Source organism: Limulus polyphemus, unplaced genomic scaffold (assembly GCF_000517525.1).
Source record: "Limulus polyphemus unplaced genomic scaffold, Limulus_polyphemus-2.1.2 Scaffold2392, whole genome shotgun sequence".
Lineage (NCBI taxonomy): Eukaryota > Metazoa > Arthropoda > Merostomata > Xiphosura > Limulidae > Limulus > Limulus polyphemus.
The window spans coordinates 140,007-152,885 of record NW_013668002.1 but is presented as its reverse complement, the minus strand read 5'-3'; the positions used below and the strand labels follow the sequence as shown (position 1 = coordinate 152,885).

The following is a 12,879-nucleotide window of genomic DNA, read 5'->3' as shown; positions in this document are numbered from 1 at the left end:
CTTATTCCAATTTTTGAAGTATCTTACTTTAACGTATTTAATTTATTCATGAAAATTAATTTTCTTACTTTACTTAAATAACCATTTATTAATTAAGAATTATAAATATTTTTATATGCTATAATATTTTAAAAAGAATCAACATTAACCAAATAAAACCTGTGCAAAAGGAAATACTTTTAGCAAATTATATAAAAAGGGCTTACATAACTTGCATTCTGTTTTTTCATCTTTTGTTTAATTAATTAGAAAACTATAATTACATTGAGTCACAACATTTTGCTTAAAACATATACTCTTCCTGTTCACAATATGCATACTCAATCAGTGTTGTAAACCAATACAGGTAAAAAAAATACTTTCAAAATATACCATTTGGTTTTCGCCATACGAAGAACTTAACACAGCAACATTTCATTTACTTGTACCTTCATGAAATACTTGAGAATGAATGAGCTACAAAACGAAACGTCTTAAATTAATATTAGGTGCTTTTACAAAATCATACATGATAATGCAATGTTGGTTTTTCATGATTTACAAAAACAAGTCTTTCCCATATATGCAAATACTTCCACAGCTGTACATAAGCTCTGTGACCAAGTAGAAGATTCATTCTACTGCTTTATTAACACCAATACCTCTTCTGCCAGTTTTCCAAAGTTATTTAAGCATCCAGATCTTGTTTAAATAATAATATGCTCATATCTGTATCTGTTGAAGAAATAGTTGACAAGTGTAATTTCATAGCAAGAGGCTATAACTCAACTGTAGACCAATAATTACATGGGAACACAGAACATAATGTCTTTTAACTGTACTGTAGTAAAATAAATAAAACTGATACTATCTCTAAGTATGCCGTTATGTAGGCAGATAGCATCACATGCAAACAAGCATCAAACTAGAAAGGTGTTTCCCATATACTTATTTGTAAATACAATAGCTGGAAATTACAGAGGGATTGTGAAATGTTTAGATAGATAGCAATGAACATCATCCTTGAGCACAATACTAAAAACACAAACCTAACTATAAGGTGACTACAAGGATAAAGTAATTATAAGCTGATTAAACCTGTAAATAAAGTCCTGACTCACTAACCCATGTAGTCTAAAAAAAGTTTAACAATGATCATATAAAATGATACAGTCAAACACTACTACTTCTACCAATTTACAAAACCCGTACTATAATTCTGGCAGATTTATAGTGGAGGGGAGATTTTTGCCATAGTGAAAGAAAAAAAAAAACAACAAAAAAATCAGTGAACAATTATAATAATAAAGCATTCATACATACAACTTCTAATGAAGATAAATACCTCAATCCTTTATATATATAACAAAAAAATAAACAGTTGTCACTTTCTTTATCCAGAAGGCAGTTTTTGTACCGATACTTATACAAGCAGATTCAGTTTCAGACCTTGTTCTTTATAGGGATGAGGAAGATGACTGACATTTTTTCAAAGTGGTATCACAGAAACCAAGCCAATTAATTTATGTGTACTTGATCTGAAAAGAAAACAAAAGCTACGATGGTTTGTTTTCCACTGAGTTGCTGCTGTCTGAGGTAGTAGTTTCACTCACTTTAATTTCATTCTGTGAGGACTGTGCAGGTGGATGGGTGTCTGCTGTACCAACTGTGCCTTTGCTAGTATTTTGTAAAGAGAATTCTGTCTGCTTTATTTCTGAAATGTTTGAACCACTTAATAATTCTTTTGTTCCATTCTTTTCAGTATCGTCTTCTGTTTCGCTGTCATCTTTACCCAAACTGTCTGCTGTATCAAGTTTATCATCATCTAGGTCATCATCATCATCATCATGATTACCCATCAATGACTTCAAGCTTTCATCATCCGAGTCTTGTTGGGCTAGAAGGTTAAAGTCTCTTCCACTATACATAGAACCAGCCCCAGTGATACTTGTTGTTGTAGAACGTGTGTTGCTGGCTGTGGCAGTAACCGTACGAGCTGAGGAGAGATTGCTTAAGCTAGTGATGGAAGAAGACTTTGTAGATGAAAAAACAGAACCTGTTACAGAAGGATGAGAAGCCATACTTGGTGTACTACTTAAATTATTAAGCCCAACTAGCCCATTAATTAGATCACTCTGACCTACAGATGCAAGAGAACCAGGCATGTTTGGAGGTAAGGAAAAGCCACCTAAACCAAGTGGGTTATACAAAAGTCCCAGAGAAGGGTAAAGAAATGGAAGTGAATTGGCAGATGCTAGTGATGACATGCCACTTGAAGCAGAAGCTGATGTTCCAGTCCTAGACATTGATGGAAGTGTCACACCCTTAGCTTTTGATAACATTCCACTGACTGCCTTTTCCCTAATTCTGTCTGTCTGTTCTCTATCACTTTTATCTTTCTCTGAAACAAGGCTTGAAGAAGATGCAAGAGAACTTATTCCCTGAAGGCCAGGAAAATTAAAGCTTGGAAAACTTAACAGGGGATTTGTTAAACTCATTCCTGCCAGCCCACCAAATGGTAAAAATAAGGGAGGGGTAGCAGGCAATGTAACTGAAGATGTTGTGGAAACAGCCGAGCTTGATGGCCCTTTTGAGGGATCCATAAAAAATTTCATTCCTCCTGGAAAGCCTGGAAGCACGCTGTTACTACTACTACTACTACAAGCAAAATTAAGAGGATTCATGCTAGAAGGTGATGGAAAAGTCACTGTGGTTGATGGAAAATTGAGATTTTGATGGGAACTAGCAAGAAGTGAACCTGTTCTTCTTTCCCCTCGTCTTTCTGTGGGCATAGTGGATCGTCCCTGAAGGATGTCTAGTAGATTACCCTATTGAAGCACAAAAACAAGTACTTGGACAAGTATTACCTTTGGTATTTTCAATATATGTTTGACAGAAAATACTTTTGAACTCTTACTTTTTTAATTTTACACATTTTACTATAAAAAAATATATCTAACAGGAACTTGAGGATTAATGGATAGCCTTTTTAGTGACCAATAATTTTTGTAAAAAATATGAATAACTTACTTCCACTAGAGCCATTAAAGCTGATGCCTGTATAAAATATCTACCAGAAAGTTTTACTTTTTCCCCATAACTTTTGAATTAGGACTGCATCATGGCAAATATTTAGTATCTGAAGCAATAAGCTTTAATGATACCTTTAATAACATCTTTAAATGCAATTAAAATGTATTAAAAGATTGTAAGCTTGTAAGCTACCTTTTGAAATTTACATTAAATATCAATAACTATTATGAAGTTCCTCTTTAAATATAACAAGTTTATTCTTTACTTCAAAAGTACTGAACTAGAAATACCAAATGTTCTTAAAAAGCTTATTCACCTACATTTGTGATATGTGGTTGGCTGTCAAAGAGGAAATTCTACTTTGTTTTTATTTCAACATAAACTTAATTATCAATAAACACATTGTATGACTCTAAGGGCTTCAGGCAAAAACTGAAGCTAACTTTCCAAAGAAACAGCTGGGGAAATATTAAAAGTGATAAACCAGTATGTTCCAATGATAACTACTACCAATTTGACATACTTCAGGCAGCAATAAAACAGCTTATATATTGTAGATGATGGGAAATTTGTCTTTGACAATGGGTAATGATTTATACCTAATGTATGAAGTAGCTTACTGGCAGAAAATAACATAGTTTTTTTTACAATTCATTTTTCTAACTTTACAGACGTATGGTCAATACAACTGACACATTGAAAAAGAATAACTTTTGAGTTTTATAGACGCAAGTTGAGAAAAATTAAAACTTGTGTATTTAGTTACATGTAACATGAGATCAGAGGCACAAAAAAAAGTCCATAAACCAACAGAAAACTTAAACAAGAAATTGAAACTGGGACATACGCAAAGCCAAAGTAAGATCAAACATATTTTTTTTATTACCGGTCTCCTCCAACATGCTGATAAACACACACAATGACTGTACTTTGCTTTAACATAACAGTAACCCATGTTACCAATTCAGGGCCATATTACAAAACAAAAAGGCATTAGCTATATTACACAATATAAATATGCAAATTCTTTTATATGATATATGGCTGCAGACCATATTACAGACTATTAGGGCATAAATTATGAGGGAAGGTTAAAAAACGTTTGTGAATCTTATATTTGACGCTAGTACTTTACACAAAATAGATGTAGAAATAACTGTTTGAAAACTTTTAAACCTTAAATCTTACAAAGTGTCAAAGTCTCAGTGCAGTGGATGTTTAAAAAAACTCTGATCCTTCTTCTAAAAATATTCAATTCTAACACAAACCACTTAATTTGGTGTTAATCTATTACACACATGTAGGATGCTAACATTAACATAAATTATGCTAATACCAGATAGACAACACTAATTCCTTAGTTGGAGAAGAGTTACTAATTATTACAAAGTAAAACAACTGTCACTATTACGTGATCAATTATCCACCCACCCCAGTAATAAAAAATACATCTTAATACTTGATGTAATCAGGAAAAAATAAAAATAAACTATAATGAGCTAAAGACTGTTATTCATCACTTACAGATCTTGAACTTATATAAATCTTAAAGCCTGTCAGTTTTTCTTGCATGTCCATTATTTTCTGTAAAGTTTATTCTATAGAGTAATAAAAACAATACACTATGAATCCAAATGGTACAGTTTTCTTGAATTTTTTTAATAAGCAATGTGCAGATTGCTTTAAAAAAAAGATGCATATTTATGAACTTAGCCTGAAATCTCATAAATTCATTACTTTAGTTTAGCATTACTTTACTAGAGGACAATGTTGCTGAAAGAATGGTATTTGAAGTGAAAATGTTCTACTTTTAGAACAAAAATTATGTTGCAAACTGAATATTCTTCAAATGGATAAGTGAAAAATATACCAAAAAAGTTATGATGTTAGATTTAAGTGGACAGTTGGACTTCCGAAGACAAAAGAATGAGTTGCTTACTGAAAGTGCCTGAAATAGGAGAAGGAAATTTGGTGACGTAAATTAATTTGTCATGAAAAAGCAGGTTCCTAAAACTGTTGTTTTTGAACCTTTTGTTGGAATTGTTTTTTTAGTTTTGTTCCTGAAGCAGTTGTCATATTGTGGGCATGAAACCTACATCCCTATACTGGCACTTTAGAAATCTCCTTTAATTCTATACTTTGCCTTGAAATCTACAACTTACAAGTAGTTAGTTGATACAAGTGTATATAGTTATTAGACAGAGCTCAGTTTGCATTATATTCTTCCAATGGTTAATTTGAAATGGGTATACAGCTTTCCTTACAGTGTACGTGTAACTGCCATTTATATTGTTGTCTGCTTGATCGACTATAGCACGTATGGTGGTCTCTTACCTAAATATGCTATGGTTAGGGAGACAGTTAAACTGTATTTAGGTCTTACTTTTATATTTTGGTTAAATGGTTTGTTTTGTTTTGAATTTCTCGCAAACCTACACTAGGGCTATCTGCACTAGCCGTCCCTAATTTAGCAGTGAAAGACTAGAGGGAAGGCAGCTAGTCATCACCACCCACTGCCAACTCTTCGGCTACTCTATTACCAATGAATAGTGGGATTGACCATCACATAATAATGCCCCATGGCTGAAAGGGCGAGCATGTTTGGTGGGACGGGGATTCGAACCCACGAACCTCTGATTCTGACTCAAGCACCCTAATCACCTGGCATACTTAAAAAAAAACAACATAATAGTGTCTACAAGGTGGTGGTTAGTTGACATTAACGATTAATTTACCATGTAGGAAATGTCCAAGTTAACCTTAAAAATATTGTGGTAAAACGTTTTAGACAAAAATATTGTTTTGTAAAATGCACAAATGGCAACCCCTGTGGATAAAAAGTTATGAAGCTAGTACCTCCACTCCACTTTTCTGCTTGTATTGTAGGGGGGCATGCTTATCAATTGACCCTTTTGCAACTGGTTCGTGTAAAACACATGAGCACGTTTGGGAAAGGATACACGTGCAATAAAACATAAGGTAACTCTGAGATTTCTTAACATATTTTCAAATATGCATTTTAAAACATAAATAATTAACTAAAATATAAAAGTAAAACTTAAATATAATTTAACTGTCTCTCTAACTAATACATATTCAAGTAATAAATGACCATAAGTGCTACTGTGGGCAAAGTGGCGAACAATTATTATGGGCAAATACGTGTATGTGATAATGAAAACAGAGCATCAATTCTAAAATAACCAATGGGAGATTTATAGCATAAAATGAGCTCTTTCTATTGGTTATAAGCATGTGCATCAACTAAATATATGTTGCTTGTAAATCTCAAGTCTAAGTATAGAAGGTGGGCATGACACTCATCAGGGGTTGACAAAATGTATTTCTTGTGTCTACTGAACTCAGCCAAAGAACTTTGGAACATACGAGTAAAATAGTGCAGTAAATGTAGCTTTTGTCTAGACATACATGTACAGATACTATGTAGTTGTTTGATCCAAGTCAGAGAATCTGAAAGTTCAGATTTGTGAATACTCGTGCATCACATGAGAAAAAAACTGAAATTTAAGAATTTTTTAAAGGTTTCTTTTAAAATAATGGAATTAAAACTTAAATAACATAAAGCTTCATATTATAATGCATAATAATGTTAATCTCATTGATAGTAAAATTGTTTAATTAAATTTTGAATGTAACTCGGTGACTTGTATGAAAGGGTTAATATAAAATAAGTGATTAATGAACCCGTCAATTAGTTAAATACCACTAATCACTCAACTCTTCTCAGGAGCTGGCTTGAGCACATGGGTCTTCAAGTATTTCTTTATTATCCATGATTGTCATACTAAGTTTTAACCTGTGCTTTAGTGTATAACTAGAGAGTTGAGATAACTGTTTGGGTGCTACTACCACAGTTATTCCTTTTTATGAAAATAGTATCTTTTGTAATTTCTATTGGTGATACGATTCTAGTTATCTTTTTTAATGTTCAAATGTATTGTACATATATATATATATATTTCTGCATTTCAAAAATAAAATAGATGTTCTAACATAAAAATGGTATAGATGGGTATATACATAACAGGTTAATGATAAATAAAGAATTCTCTTCACACACACACACAAACACATCTATTTATGTGGTACACTTTTTTGAAAAACTTTTATTGTATATTGAGTAGAAATCTGTGTGGAGCTGAGTATCTACTGGAAATACATTTTCAGATTAGGAAAATGTTAATTTCTGAGACGATACCTGACCTCCACACACAGAATAGCTAGAATTCCATGCTCAATTGGTGAAGGGGCTGGTGTAAATTTAAACCTTCACGAGTTCCCTTCAGAAAGCACACAAAGGGAAAGCCAAAGAAATGTGTCATCCAATGGCAGAGTCTCCATAGGGACACACCCAATGAAGGCTGCATCCCATCTCAAACAGGGTATACTCTTCAAATGGAATGTAAAAGGGGAAAGGCAAATAAGCCTCAATTGTCACAAGGATGGAAGAAATAAGAATAGGACCATCCAAGCACATGCACACAAGCATTCAGTGAGATAATTAGTGTAGTGTGGATTGGGCATGATCAGACCATATGGGGGATGTGCTCACCTCGACTCAACTGGACAGACTCAGATCGCAGGAGTAGGGCATACTAGCCATTTGAGGTGTAACCTGCACTACAATGACACTGTCACCCCTACCTTTCTTCTGGCTATATTGTGCTAAGCCCAATCAGTTAGGAACTCTCCAAGGTCCACCACCCTGGGAACTAGGAACTGTGGATGAAAACATGAAAACCTATCTGTTGGTTGAAAACTGTGACCAAAGGCTGGCAAAGTGAGACAGACGGGCACCCACAGGGTTCGACCTGACAGGCTTAGTCACTGACGAGATGAGCAATGAACCAGACATCTGGTAGCGGGAAGACGAGGAAGGCCTTGAGGCTGTAATGAAAGAGTAGGGGTAGACTGATCCGACCAAGAAGCCAAAGGTCAAAGCTGAGAAAAATTTGAAACCAGGGAAGATAACGAGGACTGATGCCAGGTTACTTCAGTCTAGGTCTCCAGTAAAACAAGAACACACCAAAGACTTCAGAGTAAAGAAAGGGAACAGAGCTGAAGTGTACAGAAAAAGATGGAAAAGAGAAGGGAATGAACCTTTCCAGAAAACCCCTCTGGAGCATGATGAAGTGCCTTAGACAAAAGGTGGAGAGAGGAGAAGGAACATAGGAGTGTGGTGAGAAAAGAATGAAGATGTGAAAATGGAACTGGAGAAGGAAAGAGAGTACATGGGGGTCTGAACTATAACAGGCAAAAGAGATTCCAAAGGTTAAGAATCTAGAAAAGGCAAGGAAGAATGGTTGTGAGTCAGGACAAAAAAGTCAATAATGCAAGGAGAATGATGCATGTAGGTATAAATGTGGAGTTGTTTGAGAAAGGAATAAGCATGAACCCTAATATTAGGTGAAAGAGAAAAGACAAAGTAATACAGAGAACTGGTTCCATGAAGTAAACAACAGGAAGAATCAAATCCACAGGCTAAAGATAAAGAAAAGGAACACACCTTAGAAATCATATCCAGAAAGAGACTGGAAGGTTGAGGGTTTTCCCCCAACTGGTAAGGCAGTACCCAATGCAAACCCATGTGGGGGAATAGTTGGTTAACTTCGTCATCCTACTGGTTTTTCACAAACTGAGGAGAAAGGACGTGGCCAATGGACAGGAGGAGGCTCAGCATGCATGAGGGGATCCACAACATGCTATACAACAGCTGTAACAACCCCAATAATCAATGAGCCTCCAGAAGCCATAGCAGAAATACGACCTGTGTTCATTACCCAGTTACTTTCACAGGACAAAGTGAAAGTCACTGTCACTTGAGCATTTACTGCTAATCAATGCTTCTGGAACAACAGCAAAAGCAGAACAAAGACATAAATTTTGGTGACAATTGCAAATCTCAGTATATTGAACACAGACTTGAAAAAAACGAACACATCTGTTCAAGGTAATGCTGAGGAAAAGAATGAAGTTATTTACAGTGCAAGTGCTTAAGGTGAGATAATTGTGTGCACATGGAGGATGTCTCCCTCTTATTGGTGGAGGGCTATTGTTGCATGATGATGATGTCATAATGCACAAGTGCAGTTCACGTTACGCGCAGGAATTTTAGGTGGTAGTTAGCTGAAGATTAGTGGCATGCAAAGGATACAAGTATTCTGTATATGGAGATGAGGTGTCATCTCAGAAAATGAAGATTAATACTGTATTGTATTATGAGCTACAAGTTGAATTTCTTATTGTAAGGTTTCTACACTATTATGCTAAATATTGTGTAACCCTTAAATACATGACCCAGTCACTTTCAGTTTTACAAATACTTTGTACATAATTAAGAAAAATTGTAATATAGAGTAATGAACAAGGACGGAGTTTAGCATAATAAAGATTCATACTTCAACTCTCTCACTATGGGTTCTGTCAATTTGACCAAGTTTGTGAGCCAAAATTGATCTTTATTTTCCAGACAATAACTTTTAATACGTTTTGTGTATCTTCACAAAATTTTGTAAGCTTTTAGTAAACATTACAAGGCTTTTGTGTATAAAAAATCTGATAATTTAAGTATTTTTAATAAGTATTTGTCTGTGAATATATGGAGTCAGAATGTTAACTGCTCAAAGTTGTTTTCATATTAAGATTAAAAATACTTTTCTTCATTTGAAAATTGTCAAATTTCATTTGTATAATCTCGGAAATTTCCAGAATAAACATCAAACGTTTTATCAGTAAAACTTTATATCTTATCTGTTATTTTCTCTACCCCAACTCAATATAAATTTAGATAATTTGACTAGCCTCATAACCACCTTCAAAAAATATGGATAGAAATCTAAATTATATATATTTTTCTTTCTATAATTGCTGCAAATTGTAACAGGAAACTAAAGTTGATTGTCCTAAACAGCTTAAAGCTGGTAACAGTATACATAACATGACATAATATTTTGGCACGACATGGGACCTACTGGTCCATCTCGGCTGTTCCATCCTCAAAACTAAATTAAAATGATTAACAAAAAAAATGTTAAACCCAGCACTTTTTATTTATATACTTATCATGCTTTTTCTTAAAATCACTTAAATCTACTGCCTCTACAGCATCCGAAAGCAACCCATTACAAAGGCCAACCACCATTCTTAGCTTTAGCAATATATATATTTTTCATCCCAAAATGCTATATTATACACTGTATACATCATCACTATAAAGTGTTCAGCCTGTATAATAAGCACCATGTTCTGCTAATTTATTTCTAACCAATTTATCATGACACAAGAGAAATGTTATTTATTTTTGTTTTGACCCAATCCTCTGTGTTAAATTGGAAAGAAACAATATATCAAACTTTTTACCCTCTTATACAGTACTACCAATTAACGAAGTAAACCAAAAACGTTTTATACACGCATGTAAATAAAAAAAAAGAGGCAGCAATTGTATTACTGCTGATTTTCTAGACAAAAATATAGTATCCATTATTGAAAAAAGTCCCTTTAAAACCAACATGAAGTTTGATCGTATCTTTCCACTTAACTATATGGATGATTAATCAAACATACTGTAATTAGTTTTCAGATAATTGACCTACTTTTTCTTTGAATAAAGGACTCCATTTAGGGTCAACATCAAACATGGGATTCTTTTCCAACCATTCAGCTAGATGTTTAAGGGGTGGAGCTCTACTACCAGTGACCTGTAAACACATGAGATAGAGAACACATTAAAGCTCCACCCCTTAAACATCTAGTTTTAACAAACATCTGGGGAAAGAGAGTTGTAATGTGTTCTCTATCTCATGTGTTTACAGGTCACTGGTAGTAGAGCTCCACCCCTTAAACATCTAGGTTTAACAAACATCTGGGGAAAGAGAGTTGTTGGGGAAAGAAAGTTGCAATGTGTTCTCTATCTCATGTGTTTACAGGTCACTGGTAGTCATGTTTGGTTTTTATAAAAACAATAAAATCAAATCCATCATTTTGACTGTGAGTACCAGCAGTATTTTTTTGTGCTGCTTAATTCAGTGTAGAAAATTACTGTCAATTGCACAGTCTTGCATTTTTCAGAGTGTCTATATATATCACCCAAACTGGGCCTCTTCATACATACTTACATTTAATCAAACTCATTATTAATATCTGCTGTGCAGACAAAACATGGTGGGAAAACCCAGACATACCACGGAATAAACTGAACATGCACTTTTAGAGAAATAACAAAAAATAAAATTGACACCAACACAATAAAACCAGCCAAAGCAATGTAAGCTATCAAACTCATCTAGATATAATAATTATGACAACAAATACTCCTGTACGAGATTATTAGCAACAAGATATTTTAACAAAAGATGAAACTTTTGAGAACAAACCTTTTTGCCAGTAACTCTGTTAATAACAGACACATTCTCCTCTCCAGTAAGTTTTGTAGGATCCAGCCTGGATGGATCCAGACGGGGTCGCCGCTTTCGTTTTCTTCCTTCTGGAAGTTCTAGGAGTTGAGTCTGAAAATATTTAAACAGCTTATTTCAAAGAACAAAAAAATGATTTGGTTTTTGATGGGAACAAATTATACAGTTAAAAATTAAAACTTGTATTAAGTTGTTTGTTTTACTTTTGTTAATATTTTGCATTTGAAACTACCATATAAGTACTGAAATCACTCTACCTTTATGTAGTAGAGACGGCTAACATGGGTATTAAAAACACAAAAGAAAATGAAGAAGTGAACATTGTTTATCACTTGCCGTGGGGAACGACAATAATTATAGGTATAAGATTGTAGGGAGCATTAAGTATACTTAATCTATTAAATACGGTAGTTAACAGTATGATATGATGTGTGAACACATTTAAGGAAATAATTATACAGGTACAAAAGTGTTCCTTTGTGCTGATTCAATGTGAGTTTAAGTTCTAGTATTAGAAGAGCTTCTTTAATCTTTCGTTTGTTTACATATTTTTCTTTGCTTAATATGTTGTTGATTTCTATGGGTCTATTGTGTTTATTTGAGATACAGTGTTCAAGAACATGGGAGGGTGTTTTTTGTGTTCATTGAATCTAGTATTCATTTTTCAGCTTGTTTCTCCGATACAGAAATCACAGCAGTCGTTTCATTGCATTTTATAAGTAACGTTAGTATTGTGCTTGTTAGGGTAGTTTTTACATAGTATAGATGTGAGTTTGGTACCTGGTTTTTGGATAAATTTAGTGTTTACTGAAATGCAATGTTTTCAAGTTTTTTTCCAAATGTCAGTTACTTTGTCATTGATATCTGGGATGTACGATATACAGAAGTTTAGTGTTTTGTTGTTAGTTGTTTCATTAAATTTTGGATTGTTGGTTGGCTGCCCATTGTGTTGTTAGTTGTGGTTTCTGTGTATAATTCTTTGAACACCAAAAAATCCAGGTACCAAACTAAAATATATATACCATGTAAAAACTACTCTGACAAACATAATATTAACTTTATTTACAAGATACAGTGCAACAACTTCCATGATTTCTATATCGGAGAAACAAGCCGAAAAATTAATACTAGATTCAATGAACACAAAATAATGCCATCCCATGTTTTTGAAAATTGTGTCTCAAATAAACACAATATAATCATAGAAAACTAACATATTAACATAAATGTAAACAAACAAAAGATCAAATAAACTGTTCTTAAACCCATATTGAATCAGCACAAAGGAACACTTTTATACCTATTCTAATCATTTCTTAAATGTGTTAAAATGATATCACACTGATAATTACCACACATATATATATATATATATATATATATATATATGATAATACATACATCGACCCTACTACTTTACTACTATATAGTA

At 33.6% G+C, this 12,879-nt stretch overlaps 1 protein-coding gene across 1 annotated transcript in view; it reads right to left on the bottom strand.

The window, feature by feature from the left end:
• Positions 1 to 6: 6 nt before the first annotated feature.
• Positions 7 to 12,879, bottom strand: part of LOC106466831 (chromodomain-helicase-DNA-binding protein 8-like) — a 140,678-nt gene continuing 127,805 nt past the window's right edge. The window contains 3 exon segments of the mRNA XM_022394904.1: positions 7 to 2,807; positions 10,629 to 10,733; positions 11,409 to 11,540. Coding sequence (XP_022250612.1) covers positions 1,536 to 2,807; positions 10,629 to 10,733; positions 11,409 to 11,540 — 1,509 coding nt within the window. The 3' untranslated portion in view covers positions 7 to 1,535.